The sequence below is a fragment of the Drosophila montana genome, unplaced genomic scaffold (genome assembly GCF_035044405.1).
Source record: "Drosophila montana isolate Dmon_TW-CO22-7 unplaced genomic scaffold, ASM3504440v1 contig_3175_1, whole genome shotgun sequence".
NCBI lineage: Eukaryota > Metazoa > Arthropoda > Insecta > Diptera > Drosophilidae > Drosophila > Drosophila montana.
The window spans coordinates 410,475-424,695 of record NW_026998052.1 but is presented as its reverse complement, the minus strand read 5'-3'; the positions used below and the strand labels follow the sequence as shown (position 1 = coordinate 424,695).

Sequence of the window (14,221 nt, the reverse complement as noted above, 5' to 3'; positions counted from 1 at the left end):
GCTGCTGCTGCTGCGGCTGGCCACAGAAGGAATGAGAGTGAAAAACCCGCGCGTGTGGAGGCGGGGCGAGCTGCTGGCGGTGCTTGGGGCTGGAAAATATGTTCAGATCTCGTGTCGTTCGTTGGATCGATAAAAAGCATTAAAACCAGTTGCATAGTGGGGCAAAATGCAGCTTTGGCCAGGCCCAGAACAAGGCAGAGACAATGTTGGCGACTCTTGTAAAACTAAGCGACAACGCATCGTTAATGCACAGAACAAGAAGAAGACGCTTGACTTTGGCGTGCCGCACATCAAATACCCTAATAATCCTTTTTCATTCGACTAAGCGAGAAGAACCACTTATCAAAAGTAAAGAAATTATCATTAGATTAAATTAACTATTAGTTTAAATTGAATTGATTGTAATTATTCAAAATTAAATGAATATTGCCCGGGCTTGCTCGTGAAAAGTTTTGTGCTACAAATTTTAGACATTAGATTTCCACGACCGTGCAAAATTGAAAATCGAAATCCATCTTGATCTCATCTTCTATAAAAATGTGTATAAAGTTCATCGAATAAGGAGCCAAAAGTGGTAATCAACGGCTTCCGCCCATATTAGTCTAGGGTCAGAATCTTAACACTTTTAAAAACCCATCAAAAAAATGCCTTAAAAGATCTCTGAACATGATTTTGAAACCGATAATAAACAATAAAAGTAGCAAAATTCCCGTCAAATTTTCACAGTTGTGGGTGGAATTTAAACAATTGATAAAATAAATCGGACAAAACTTAAAACTTAGCCCAAAAAATCTTTGAATCAGATTTTCCACTGAGGAAGCTTGGATTCTGCGGAAAGTGTGAAACACGTTTCAAATGATTTTTCGAAGGAATGAATTTTTCGAAAAGTGCGAAACACACATAATTAAAATATTTTTTGGGTTGATATGTTTAAATTAAAGAACGGATTGCAAACTATTTTGAAAGCATATAAACGAAATTCGAAATCTTATTAAATTAATTATTTCTATCATCTTGTTTTGAGCCATAAGCTTTTTTCTTTTTAACTTACATTATTAACTTATATAATTTAATTTAAGTTAACCTGCAAGCTTTTAGCATTGGTTAATAATCAAATAAATATTGAAATTGATTGTTTTTTCTATAATTATAAATATATCATATATTTATTAACTATTAAACTTAATTTAAAGTATCACAGTCCACTATAAACCGCGGCCAAGACAAATGATATATGAATACCCTCGACTACCCTGTCTTTCTGAGCTATAATTTAATTCCCACTGTGTATATCAAATTAATGATCTCTAATTTTAGCCACATTGAGGCTCTGGCTGCCTCTGAAAGCCATTGCAAAGTCCAATCGATCTATTAATTAACTTCAACTCGCTGCACTCTCTGCTAGAAAAAGGCAAGAAAAAATAGTTAACCTTGATCAGTTTAATGTGCAGAACATGATGCTAGAATATGTTCAAGCCAGACAAGTGTGCATCGCCTCCCCCTCCGCCGCCTCCTCCTCCCCAACAAGTACAAGACTCCTTAGAATTGGCCAATTATGCAGAAGGGCCGAGCGACTGCAACTGCAGTCCTCACCTTCGCCTGCTGCTGCAGTTCAGTTCAATGACATTTGGCAGAAGAATTGGCCAAGACTGTGGCCGGGCGGCGTCTATAGAGCGCTGTCTTCTTGCTGCCTCTCCGCGCGCAGTCGCAGTCGCTGCCGCTGTCGACGCAGCTGCCGGCGTCGAGTGTCTGCGAGCCGAGTGTATAAATGCGCCGAGGCTAAAGAAATTTCAAACAGTTGTGGCCGTGAGGCGTAGAGCTCAGCAGTTTGTGTGAATCGTTTGTCGCGAGCCGAAAGCAGAAAGAAAAAGTAAAACCTAAAATGAAGCCAATTGTTTTGGTGCTACTCTGCCTGGCTCTGGGCAGCCAGGGACGTGTGCTGCAGCCGTCCAAGGAGGCGCTCGATATACCCGTTGCCATCATCAAAGAGCCAGAGCCGCAGGCCCTGCCGCTGATCAAGGCGGAGCAGGAGCAGCCCATCAAGGCGGAGCAGGAGCAGCCCATCAAGGCGGAGAAGGAGACGCAGACTCAGGCGCAGATCGTGCCGGAGACGCAGACAGAAACGCAGGCGGAGACCAAGACCCAGTTGCCCGAGCAGCTGCAGCCCGAACTAGCCAAAGCTGAGGAAGCTAAGCCAGAGCTGGAGCCGCAGCCGAAGCTGGAGTCCAAGCCGGAGCTTGATTCGAAGCCGGAGCTTGATTCGAAGCCGGAGCTGGAGCCGCAGCCGGAGCTGGAGTTGAAGCCGGAACCTGAGCTGAAGACTGACCTGAAGACTGAGCTGCCCCAAATTGCCGAGGAGTCGCAGTCGCAGTCGCAGTCGGAGGCGGAGCCAGCACAGCCCATTCTGAAGTCCCTGCCCGCCGAGGCAGTTGTTGAGGCAAACGCAGAGCTGGCCGCGACCGTGGCAGACGCTGTGCCCGTCGAGCCGCAGGCGGCGGAGCAGGATGCAGTGCAGCCGCATGTGCGCCAGGCCACGCAGGCGACGCCCACGCAGCAGAGCTCAACGCAGCAGAACTTTGTGCAGCAGCTGATACAAAACTCACCCATTGGCCAGTTCCTCAACCAGTTCAACGGACAGCAGCAGCAGTCATCGCAGCAGGTCCAAGCGGATCAGACAGCGACGCCGGCGCCGACTGTGCCCGGTTTCTTGAATCCCGGCGCTGCCATCACCTCGGCTCAGAATGCGGTGCAGAATGCGGCACAGACTGTGGTGAATAGCACCACGCAGGCATTCCAGGGCATACAGCAGTTCGCCAGCAATCTGGGCACCCAGTTCCAGAACACGCTCTCCGGCCTGACGGGCCAGCAAAACGCACAGCCGACCACAGCACGTCCGCCCGGACCGATTCAGTCGTTTGTGAACAATGTTTTTGGAGGTAACAACAATGCAACAGCGGCTGCTGCGGCACCAGCTCAGGGACAACAACCGGGCGGCGGACCGCTGCAGGGCATCATCAATTTCCTGGGCGGCAATCGGCCACAGAATGCACCGGCGGCTGCAGCTTCGGCTGTCACCGAGGCGCCCATCAAGCAGCCCGGCGTCGATGATAAGCTGGAGCAGGCCGCCGATGTGGACGAGCAGCCAGCCGAATCGGAGAACGAGGTGCGCAACAGCGGCGAGGCCATCGACGACTCCTTCGAGGAGGCGGTGCCCGCCAACGAGGTGATTGTGGTCAACGATGATGCCTCCGCCGATGTGGCAGCCACCAGCAACAATTCGGTTGAACAGCAGCCCGAGCAGCAGCCCGAGCAGCAGCCCGAGCAGCAGCCCGCTGATGCAGTTGCTCTCTAAATCCACACACACATTCACACACTCACACACACAATTTTGCATCTCCATCTGCCCAAAAGGCAGACGCAGAGAAGTCGCATTGACTGAAGCCATTTTATCGCCATTTTTCGACACACACACACACCCGCAGAAGAGAAAGAAGGAGAAAGTTCGGAAGAGAATGAGAGAAAAGCAAGCGAAATACTTTCCATAGTTGTTTAAGTGCATGCAACAAATTATTTATTTCATTTTCGCAGGAATTTATTTTTAAATAAAAACAAAACACAAAATATATTAAATAAATATCATAAATTTGCGTTTTTTTCTTATTTATTCCTTTCCCCCTTTTTTCTAGGGTTTTCAACATTCTTCTTGGACAAAATGCATGTGTAAATTGTACCCTCAAATATCCTATATAGACATAGGTCGATATTTCCCAACCCCATAACTCGGTTAAATCTCATCCGATTTTCCCGAGATTTGGGTGTTTCTTCATGGTTTTGCCTCTTGTTTAATTTGGCATTTAAATCTGGCAACATATTTTTTAGTCGAAATTCATGTCAAAATATGTCACCCTAAAATCGAATATAGACATGGGTCTAAATTTCCCCTTCTTATAACTCGGCTAAAACTCAACCGATTTTCACGAAAATTGCATTTTTCTTCATGGTTTTGTCTCTAGTTTAATTTGGCATTTAAATCTGGCAACATATTTTTTAGTCGAAATTCATGTCAAAATATGTCACCCTAAAATCGAATATAGACATGGGTCTAAATTTCCCCTTCTTATAACTCGGCTAAAACTCAACCGATTTTCACGAAAATTGCATTTTTCTTCATGGTTTTGTCTCTAGTTTAATTTGGCATTTAAATCTGGCAACATATTTTTTAGTCGAAATTCATGTCAAAATATGTCACCCTAAAATCGAATATAGACATGGGTCTAAATTTCCCCCTCTTATAACTCGGCCAAAACTCAACCGATTTTCATGAAATTTGGATATTTCTCCATGGTTTTCCCCGTAGTTTAATTTGGCATTTAAATCTGGCAACATATTTTTTAGTCGAAATTCATGTCAAAATATGTCACCCTAAAATCGAATATAGACATGGGTCTAAATTTCCCCCTCTTATAACTCGGCTAAAACTTAACCGATTTTCACGAAAATTGCATTTTTCTTCATGGTTTTGTCTCTAGTTTAATTTGGCATTTAAATCAGGCAACATATTTTTTAGTCGAAATTCATGTCAAAATATGTCACCCTAAAATCGAATATAGACATGGGTCTAAATTTCCCCCTCTTATAACTCGGACAAAACTCATCAGATTATCACGAACTTTGGATTTTTCTGCATGGTTTTCCCCGTAGTTTAATTTGGCATTAAAATCTGGCAACATATTTTTTAGTCGAAATTCATGTCAAAATATGTCACCCTAAAATCGAATATAGACATGGGTCTAAATTTCCCCCTCTTATAACTCGGCCAAAACTCAACCGATTTTCATGAAATTTGGATATTTCTCCATGGTTTTCCCCGTAGTTTAATTTGGCATTTAAATCTGGCAACATATTTTTTAGTCGGAATTCATGTCAAAATATGTCACCCTAAAATCGAATATACCCATGGGTCTAAATTTCCCCCTCTTATAGCTCGGACAAAACTCATCAGATTATCACGAACTTTGGATTTTTCTGCATGGTTTTCCCCGTAGTTTAATTTGGCATTAAAATCTGGCAACATATTTTTTAGTCGAATTTCATGTCAAAATATGTCACCCTAAAATCGAATATAGACATGGGTCTAAATTTCCCCTTCTTATAACTCGGCTAAAACTCAACCGATTTTCACGAAAATTGCATTTTTCTTCATGGTTTTGTCTCTAGTTTAATTTGGCATTTAAATCTGGCAACATATTTTTTAGTCGAAATTCATGTCAAAATATGTCACCCTAAAATCGAATATAGACATGGGTCTAAATTTCCCCCTCTTATAACTCGGCCAAAACTATTCCGATTTTCACGAAACTTGGATATTTCTTCATGGTTTTCCCCGTAGTTTAATTTGGCATTAAAATCTGGCAACATATTTTTTAGTCGAAATTCATGTCAAAATATGGCACCCTAAAATCGAAAAAAGACTTGGGTCTAAATTTCCCCTTCCCATAACTCAGCCAAAAATCAGTCGAAATTTCCCACCCCCACAACTCGGGCAAATCTCATCAGATTTTTACGAGGTTTGGCCCTTTGTTCATATTTTGGCCTCTATATCAATTTGGCATCTAAATCTGACAACATTATTTTTTGTAAAAATCCATGTGAAATCAAATATCATATATCCTGTATAGACATAGGTCAAAATTTCCCGTCCCCATAACTGGGTCAAATATCTTTCTCGAACGGACAACAGTCGCTGTCCGCCCAAGCGAATTTTCTCTGTATATATATATACATATATATTTTTCAATTCTGATGATGGTTTTTTCAACTTATCTTAAAAATAAGATGCTTAGACAATAGCAATCTTAGCTCAAGTCTACACATAGATTCTGAAAATTTTGCAAGAATTTGGAAAATTTCTCAGAAAATGCCGAGAACACATAAACAATTGGTACCTATGCCAAAGCAGCTGTGTTTCTTACAAGCGCTCTAATGAGATCTTAATGAGTTCGGCGAAATTAATTACAAAGGTCTCCCAATTTTCGACCTGTGAAGGATGCAGGCAAACGGGCTCGTAAAATAAATGTTATGTGAAACACAAATAAAGCAATAAATAATTAAATATTTAAGTATATATTTTGTATATAATGCTGATCAAATATTTATATATTATGTATCTTTCATTTAACCCTAAATAAATTACTTTCTGTAAACATTAAAGAAAAAAATTGTTTATTTTTTTTCAAAAATTATCTCATATTTATTTAATTTGTTTCGGTTTGTTTAGTTGTTGTTACACATTAAGGTGGTTCGATAGCTCAAAAATTGTTATATCAAACTAGGCGCAAAAATGTACACTCATATATAAGGCTAAAGGGGTCCGAGGGGGGAAGGGGGGGAGTTGTCTAATAAAAATCAGCAAAAAACCGCTTAAAACTAAGTATTTCAGTTTGGTTATTTGCGGGGAGAGGAAAAACTTATGTCCAAATATTTATGCTAAATTGTATTTCTTTTGCTTTTGCTTTTGTTGAAATTCCATTTCATTTTAAATATATATATTTGGTTTTTTTTTTGCTGTTGCTAATAATCGTAATTTTACACGTAGGCTGCCTTTATAAAGTTCTTTGAGCTCGAAAATTTGTTGAAATAATTCTACTTAAATTTAAATGCGTAGCTTAATGAGGTGACTGTAGACAGGCAGATGCCAGGGAGCAGGGGAAATGGAGGGGGTGGGGGGGGGGGGGTGTGAGACGGGGGCGAGGCAGTGTTCTAGTGCTAACAAAAAGCACGCCGAGTTGTGCCTTTTTCTTTTTTAATGTGGAACTACGAAATATGCGACTGGGTTTTATTAGATTTCTTCTTTTTTCCTTTGTTTTGAGCAGCGAATTGAATGAGTACAAGTCGAGGATAGCAAAGAGTAGAATTGAGTAGTTTGTGTGTTAGTTGTGTGTTTTTTTTCGAGTAGTTCATGATTTGTTCGTGGGTTCTGAATATGTTTGTTTTGATTGTGTTTTGTTTGCTTAATTCCTTTTTCGAAGAACATGTTGCAAGTCTTTGTTTGGTTTTTGATTGAAGAACTGAGCTGCATCGGTTTAGAGTTAAATATAGCATAAAGTTAGGTTACACTGAACAAAACTATGTGGCATAATTTGTTCAGCTAGCCAGTTCGAAGATGTTTATTTAGTAGTAATAGGTTTTTGTTTGTTTTATATGAGAGAATTGTGTCTAATTAAACGTTTAGAAATAGGCCAAACATAACAGTATTAAAGCATTTTTCATATAGCATTTCGCTCAGTGTATACATGTTAGTCATATATATATATATAATATATATGTAGATATATATGGAGTTATATGCATGTATTTGTATGTTATGTATGTATGTATTATGCTTGTAAATAGACGAGTAAATAGGCATTTAATTTTGATTTTTAAATATGGGAGGGATTATGCGTGTATATAGAAAATGTTTCGGTAGATAATTTGAAGCCATTCAAAGTAGTTTGTTGTGGGTCGGATATACGAGTGTGTACGTGTGTGTGTGTGTGTGTGTATGAATATGCTTTCGATGCGGTATATATGTGTAAATATATGTTTGTGTGTGTGTGTGTTTCATATGTCTGTTCAGATACGTTTATATATATATATATATTGCAATGATAGTTAGCTCAAGATTACATTCAGTTTTTCCTCTATATATATATATATAGATCGTGTGTAGATCGAGAGTATATAGGCTGTGTGTTATGAAGGTCATCTAATGGGCAGGAATGAGTACAGTTGCTGCAAATTTTTACTAAGAAGGTACAGTACACTTGTATATAGGTTAATTATAGAGCGGCTGCTATATCGTAGAAGCTTAAACATTAGGCAGGTTCTTGGCGGATTTTCGATTTCAAATATTGCGAACTTAATATAGAACTCTCGAATAGGTTTTTCGTATGCCTCGGTTTTCTTTGGTCGCATTTTATAAAAATAAAAATTCATTCTTTTTTTCTTGGTTTTTCTTGGATTTTCTTGGTTTCTCGCTAATAACAAATATTGCACAATTGGAATCTAGAAAATATAATGGCGCTTATCAAATACATATCAATCGATTTAGCATTATATCGTTATAGCCTAGGCAGATATATGTATATATATAGAGTTGTATATTAAATGGATTGATTAACATGCAGACACCAAAAGGTAATGCGAAAAATTGAATATCATATGGAATAATCATATGCTTTTAAATTTATATATATATATATATATTTATATATAGGTCGGAACAGCGTGGCGTTGGGCGTGAGAGATGAGAGAAAGTCGAGAAAGGAAGACAAACATTTGGGGCTTAAGCGTGAAATTGTTGTTAAATGTTAAATGTAGAAAGCAAGCTCTAAAGTTTAGTTTGTACAGTTTATACAGCAGAAGGAAGACTCGAGAAGGTTGTGTGAAATGCTACACTCAGAGAAAAAGCTGCTATGTTGAAGTACAAATCTTAAAGCACAAATAATCTACAATGTAAATATTAAAAAAATTAAAATAAAAGCAAAGGAGGACGTCCATATACTATAGTAGACTATGTGGCTTGGAAGCGCTTATATGTGAAGGCTCTATGTCTATCCGATTGTTCCTATACGAGCTATATTATATAGTCATTTGTCGATTTGTTCTCAGATATGTTCGTAGAAGAGTGAAGCTCGTAATTGCTGAGTTTGGTCAACATATTATGAAAAACAGACTGGTTTTCCATACGAAAATCAAGTTTTCGTCCGATTCTTCCTACAAGAGCTATATGATAAAGTAGTCCCAAAACCGTATGTATTGTTTTGTCGAAATGTCAAGTTTGACAAGAGAAAATCTCATGTTTAATGCAAAAACTTAGTTTCGATCGATTATTTATATGCTATTCTATATAGTGGCCCGATCGGGGCGATTAAAGAAACAGAAAACGGATCTTTAATAGCTTAAAAACTGAGGAAATAGTTTGCAGAGAAACAGACAAACAAGCTTGGCTACGGACTCAGGATATGCATTACATATTTTGTGACACAATTAGAATACCCTAGACAAGGGCATTACTATGCTTGATTTAAGTATAAAATTTACCTGTTACAAGAATTTACATCCTTAAAATGCACACAGCTTTTTAGTTTAGGTTTTGCGTCTTATGTTTGGAAATATTAGAATATACAAAAGAAAAACCAGACAAATAAAAAAATTAAAGTACCAATTTTTTAAATTTGCTTACTAGAAGAATTTACATACTTTAAAAAAGCGGAAAACGATGACAATGCAAGCGCAAAGCTTCTTTCATTAAGATTTGAGTTTGGGAATTTCAAAATTTAAAGAAACAAAATATTTGCCAACGTTTATTCTTGATTTCAGTATTGAATACTAGATGTTTTTCTCTGAGTGTATGAACTTAGGTGTGTTTGTAATATTCCAACGCCATGATGCCCATATAGCTGCATTATAAGCGCAACTCTGAAGCCGCTCAGCTTAGACGTAGTTTAAAGTATAACACATAGGTATATATATATATATATATATATGTTATGTATATATATATATCGTACATTTACTAGCATATGGTACTTATTAACTTAAACATTCTTATAAGCATTGCTCCTGGTTAGTATCTGGCGCTAAACTAGAATACAGTTTGGTTGATGCTTCGCTCCCGTGCCGCCTGCTCCCTACGCTTATAAATTCGTTTCAGTTCTGTGCGGCGCCAGGACACTGGGCGTGGCTGCCACGGCGCCACCAGGCGTGGCCATGCGCACCCGCTCACCGACGCCGGGTCCCAGGAGACGCGTGTGCCGCAGCAGACGTGGCGCAGTCGAGCCGGCCGCACCTGGCGCAGCTGCCTCGGCGCGCATGGACCATTCGTTCTGCTTGAGCAGAAACTGCTTCACATTGTACTCCATCTGGGCGATGTCCACGTGCTGTGTGGTCGTGTGCAGCTCGGCCTGCACGGAGCGCGTCTTGTCCGTATCATTGGGATAGTATTTATAGTTGAGTATATCACACGTGGGCTGTTCGGGACACAGCAGCGACGGCGACCCGGCCGAGGAGCAGCCCTGCGAATCAGCTGCTGTTGCTGAAACTGCCGTCATGGTCGTCGTGGTCGTGGTATATGCCACGGGCAGGCCGGAACGCGTGGTGCGTCTGTAGTAGGTGGTGCAGAGCTCTGCCTTTTTGGTCACCACCACAGCGGCAGACACGGCGCCCGGCTGGCTGTTGGACATGGCTGCCTCTGGCAGCGAATTGCTGGTGATGTCCGTCTTCGGCGAGAGCGAATCCTCCGTGGATTTGCCCGCATCCGCATAGCCATTGGTCAGCTGCTGTGGCGTTGTCTTATAGCCCGAGTCCATGCTTAGCTTCTCTATCGATATGGAGTCCATGCGATCCAGCGTCGAGTAGGATGATTGGCGTTCCGTGCCCGAATTGGAGTCCGTGGGCAGAGCCGGCTGCTGCAGCGCACGCTGCTCCAGCTGCTGGGTATTGTGCTGAACCCACTCGGCGACACGATTCAGCTGCTGGCGACGCAGCAGCACGCTCTCCTGATAGTCAATGGCATCGCTCAGCGAGCTCGAGTTGGCCGAGTGCTTGGGTGAGCAGGCGGCGGCAACAGCAGCCGCCGCAGTTATTACACCTGCGCCAGTTGGAACACCTGATGCAGCGACTCCTTCCGTTGTTCCCGCCACCGTTCCCGCCGCCACCGACGGAACCGCCGTGGCCATATTGCTGCTGTCCAACTGGACGCTCTTTTCAGTCTCTTTTAGCTCCACCTGCGGCTCCAGCACCGGCTGCAGTGCCACATTCTCGTGCGGCATAGCCGAGGCCTGCCACACTTCGACCGCAGCCGTCGCATTGCTCTCCTTGGACGTGATAATGTCCTTGCCGTCGTTCAGCTCCTCGTCAAGGAGTCGTTCGCGCCGCTTGTAGATGACCGGCACATGCGTCTCGATCGACTCCAGATTGTCCAGCAATATGTTGCTCTGGCCATTCTGCTGTATGCGCATGGCACACAGACGTGGACCGCGATATTTGGGATTTTCCGCCTAAATAAAATGGGAATAGTATGTTCATGAATATGTTTGGAAATATTTAAGATGATGATGATCATGATGATGATATGATATGATGTACTATCTGTTATTTTCCGGCCTTGCCCAGTCAATTTTCCATCCATTTCCCTTCCGTGAAAATTTAAATCTATCCGTGCTATCTTAAACTTCATGTCTTAAGTTATATTTTCCCGGCTTTGCTTAGTCAATTTTCCATCCATTTCCCGCCCGTGAAATTTTAAATCTATCCGTTCTCTTCCTTGTATTTCCAGGCTTTCCTTTTTATCGCTTTTCCATCCATTTCCAGTCCGTGACAAATTAAAATCTATCCGTACTATCTTAAACTCCACGTCTTAAGTTATATTTTAGACTAACTGGTGTTTCCCGGCCATGGCCATTCCAAGTCTCCTTCTAATCTTCGACAGCGACTTTCCACCCATTTTCCGCCCGTTAGAAATTAAGATCAACTCGTACTATCTTAAGCTCCACGTCCTGAGTTATAGATTTAAGTTGAAGATATAATATCCAGAAGTTGGAAAGAACGTTTTCCGCCCACAATATAAAGATTGAAGCCGAAAATGTCCTATCCAAAAGGCGTGAAATTTGCGAAAAGTGTGAAACACGTTTCCAATAAATTTGTACAAAACTCATTGGAGATGAATCGGAAACCGATTGGTTGGGTAAAGAAGAAAGTTGACGTTTTCCGCCAATTTTTCACAGTTATGGGTGGAAAATCCAAAATCGATGAAACACCTGAAGTCTATATAAGAAAACTTTATGAAGTCTACATAACATAGCTTTGAAATGAAAATAAGTTTGAAGCTAAACACACGAATCTTAAAAATTTCACCCAGATAACTTTCGACCTACATTTTCCAGCGAGGAGTGGATTTTGCGGAAAGTATGAAACACGCCTCAACTAAATTTTGACTTAAATCTTGGAAAGTAAGTTTGAAGGCGAACATTAAGTCAGAAAGTCTTTGACGTCCATATCCAACAAAAATGTCAGTCAATTAGGCAGGACAAACAGCCTTATATATACAGTGAAAACTCTCCTAAAGGACGCTCCTATTAGAGAGAGACTGCTATTGGGCGGACCTTTCCACTAAAACCATTATGAATCTGGCCATAACCCTTCCCCTTCTATTAAGCGGATATTAATCGACGGCCATTGTCCGCCCAATAGAGTCTTCACTTTATAGATATATGTACAACAGCACCCGTCTAGCCCACCTTGATAGTCTTGATGAGATTTCTATTGAAGGTCTCAAACATTTTGGCGCCCTCGCAGCTGCTCGTCTTGTTGCTCCACAGGCTCTGAACGCTGCCCGAGTTATTCGACTTCAGAGGGCAGCTGGCAGAAGCAGCTGCGGCTCCAACTCCAGCTCCGGCTCCGACTACAGCTATTGGCTTGACGGGCTGCGGCTCACAGACATCCTCCGGCTTAGTGAGCTGCAGAACTGGCGGCTGCTCCGTCTCCAGCAGATTGGGCTGTGATATGCCCGCCAACAGCGGCTTACTGACCTCATCCTCCAGCTCCTCGGCTGATGCTGCAGTAGCAGCAGTCGTCGTCGCTGTTGCCTCGTATTTGTTGAGCAGCTGCAGCGCTGTGCCGCCGCCGTCCAAGAATCGCCGCTGATACGCAGCCGTGCCCTGACGCAGCTGTCCCAGATTGCTCGTCTCCAGCAGATACTTCTCGGCGCCCGCATAGGTGCCCAGATGTGTGGTCGGATACATGAGCGTGTTGCCGTTGGCCGGCAGAGCCGTGCGCTCGCACAGCCTGTGATGCCCCAGAATGGGATTAACCATCAGATCGTCCTTTTTGGGCAGCGTGAACAGCTTGTCCATGTCATTCAGATCCGAAACGGAGCTCTTCGTCTCCGAAATGACCGAATCACTCGACTTGACCAGCTTCATCAGATAGGGACTGTTGGTGCGCGACGGCGAGTTCAGATTGCTGTGGCAGCGCAGGCAGAGCTGGGCCAGCGGCTCGTTCAGCGTGCTGGCGCCGGCGGTTGCCAGCGAGTGGGGCGTCTGTGTGGCCACCGAATAGGAACGTGCGATGTCCGCCAGCACGGTCAGATCCTGTTTGCTGCACTGGCACGTATCGCAGTGCTTCACGTCGTTCAATTTCAGTTCATCCTCTAGAAACTTAGCCATAACTGTGGGTGAAATCATGTCTGGATCTGCATTGTTGTTGTTGTTGTTGTTAGTCTTGGGTTGACCGTTGAGCGTTTGGCTGGAGCTGTGCTTGTTGTTGTTGTTGCTAATGTTGTTATTGTTAATTGTATCCTTTGAGCTACTACCTCTGCTGTTGTTATTGTTGTTGTTGTTGTTGTTGTTGTTGTTCGCTGGCGCTGTTTGTGCATTCGCTGAGTTGCCATTGGCGGCGTCTGTTTATGGACCAGAAGGAAAACAATCAAATGAATGCACGTTCTTGGCCAAATATGTGTTTCGGTTAAGTGATGAGATTTTGGCAATATTTTGACTTTATGAATTTGGAAACTAAAGGGCCTTGCATCCCACGCATCCTCAAACTCTCCTCACTAATTCTTTCTATTCGCTTTTCTAAATGCTCATTGCTTTTGCTATTTATATTACTCTTCCCATCATTAATTCCATCCATTCCCTATTCATATTTATTTTTCTATTCCTAGTCTTATTCCCATTCCCATTCTTTTTCCTATTCCTATTCCTATTCCTATTCATATTCATATTCCTATTCCTATTCCTATTACTATTCCTATTACTTTTCCAATTCCGATTCCTGCTCCTATATCTATGCTTATTCCAATTCCTAGTCCTATTCTGTTCCCATTTATATTCCAACTATCATTCTTTTCCCTCTTCCTATCCAAATTTCCATTCCTTTCTTCATCGCCTTTTAAATCCATTCCCTATTTCCATGTCTTTTTTATTCCTATTTATATGTCTTCGCTTAAGCCTATTTATATTTCTATTCCTATCCCAGATCCTATTCTTATTGTTACTAATATTTTCATTCCCAGCCTTCTTCCAATGCCTTTTCATATTTATATTGCAATTCCTATTTCTGATTCTATTAATATTTGTCTAACTTCTGTCCCATTCATAGGAATAGCTTATACATATTCATATAGATAATCATATTGCTTTTCTTTTTTTTTAATATTATAGTATTTTAAATATTCCCA

At 41.8% G+C, this 14,221-nt stretch overlaps 2 protein-coding genes across 3 annotated transcripts in view; one reads left to right on the top strand and one right to left on the bottom strand.

Moving 5' to 3' along the window:
- The first annotated feature begins 1,882 nt into the window (after nt 1-1,882).
- Nucleotides 1,883-3,352, top strand: ImpE2 (Ecdysone-inducible gene E2). The gene has a single exon (XM_064686192.1). The coding sequence runs from the start codon at nt 1,883-1,885 to the stop codon at nt 3,350-3,352; it is 1,470 nt and encodes a 489-aa protein (XP_064542262.1).
- Nucleotides 3,353-9,322: 5,970 nt separating this feature from the next.
- The window catches only part of LOC135431187 (uncharacterized), a 48,585-nt gene continuing 43,686 nt past the window's right edge, over nt 9,323-14,221 (bottom strand). For both annotated transcript variants that reach the window (XM_064686156.1, XM_064686157.1), the window contains exons 5-6: nt 12,282-13,441; nt 9,323-11,042 (exon numbers count right to left, since the gene is read on the bottom strand). In XM_064686156.1, coding sequence (XP_064542226.1) covers nt 9,681-11,042; nt 12,282-13,441 — 2,522 coding nt within the window. In that variant the 3' untranslated portion in view covers nt 9,323-9,680. The remainder of the gene's footprint in view (nt 11,043-12,281; nt 13,442-14,221) is intronic.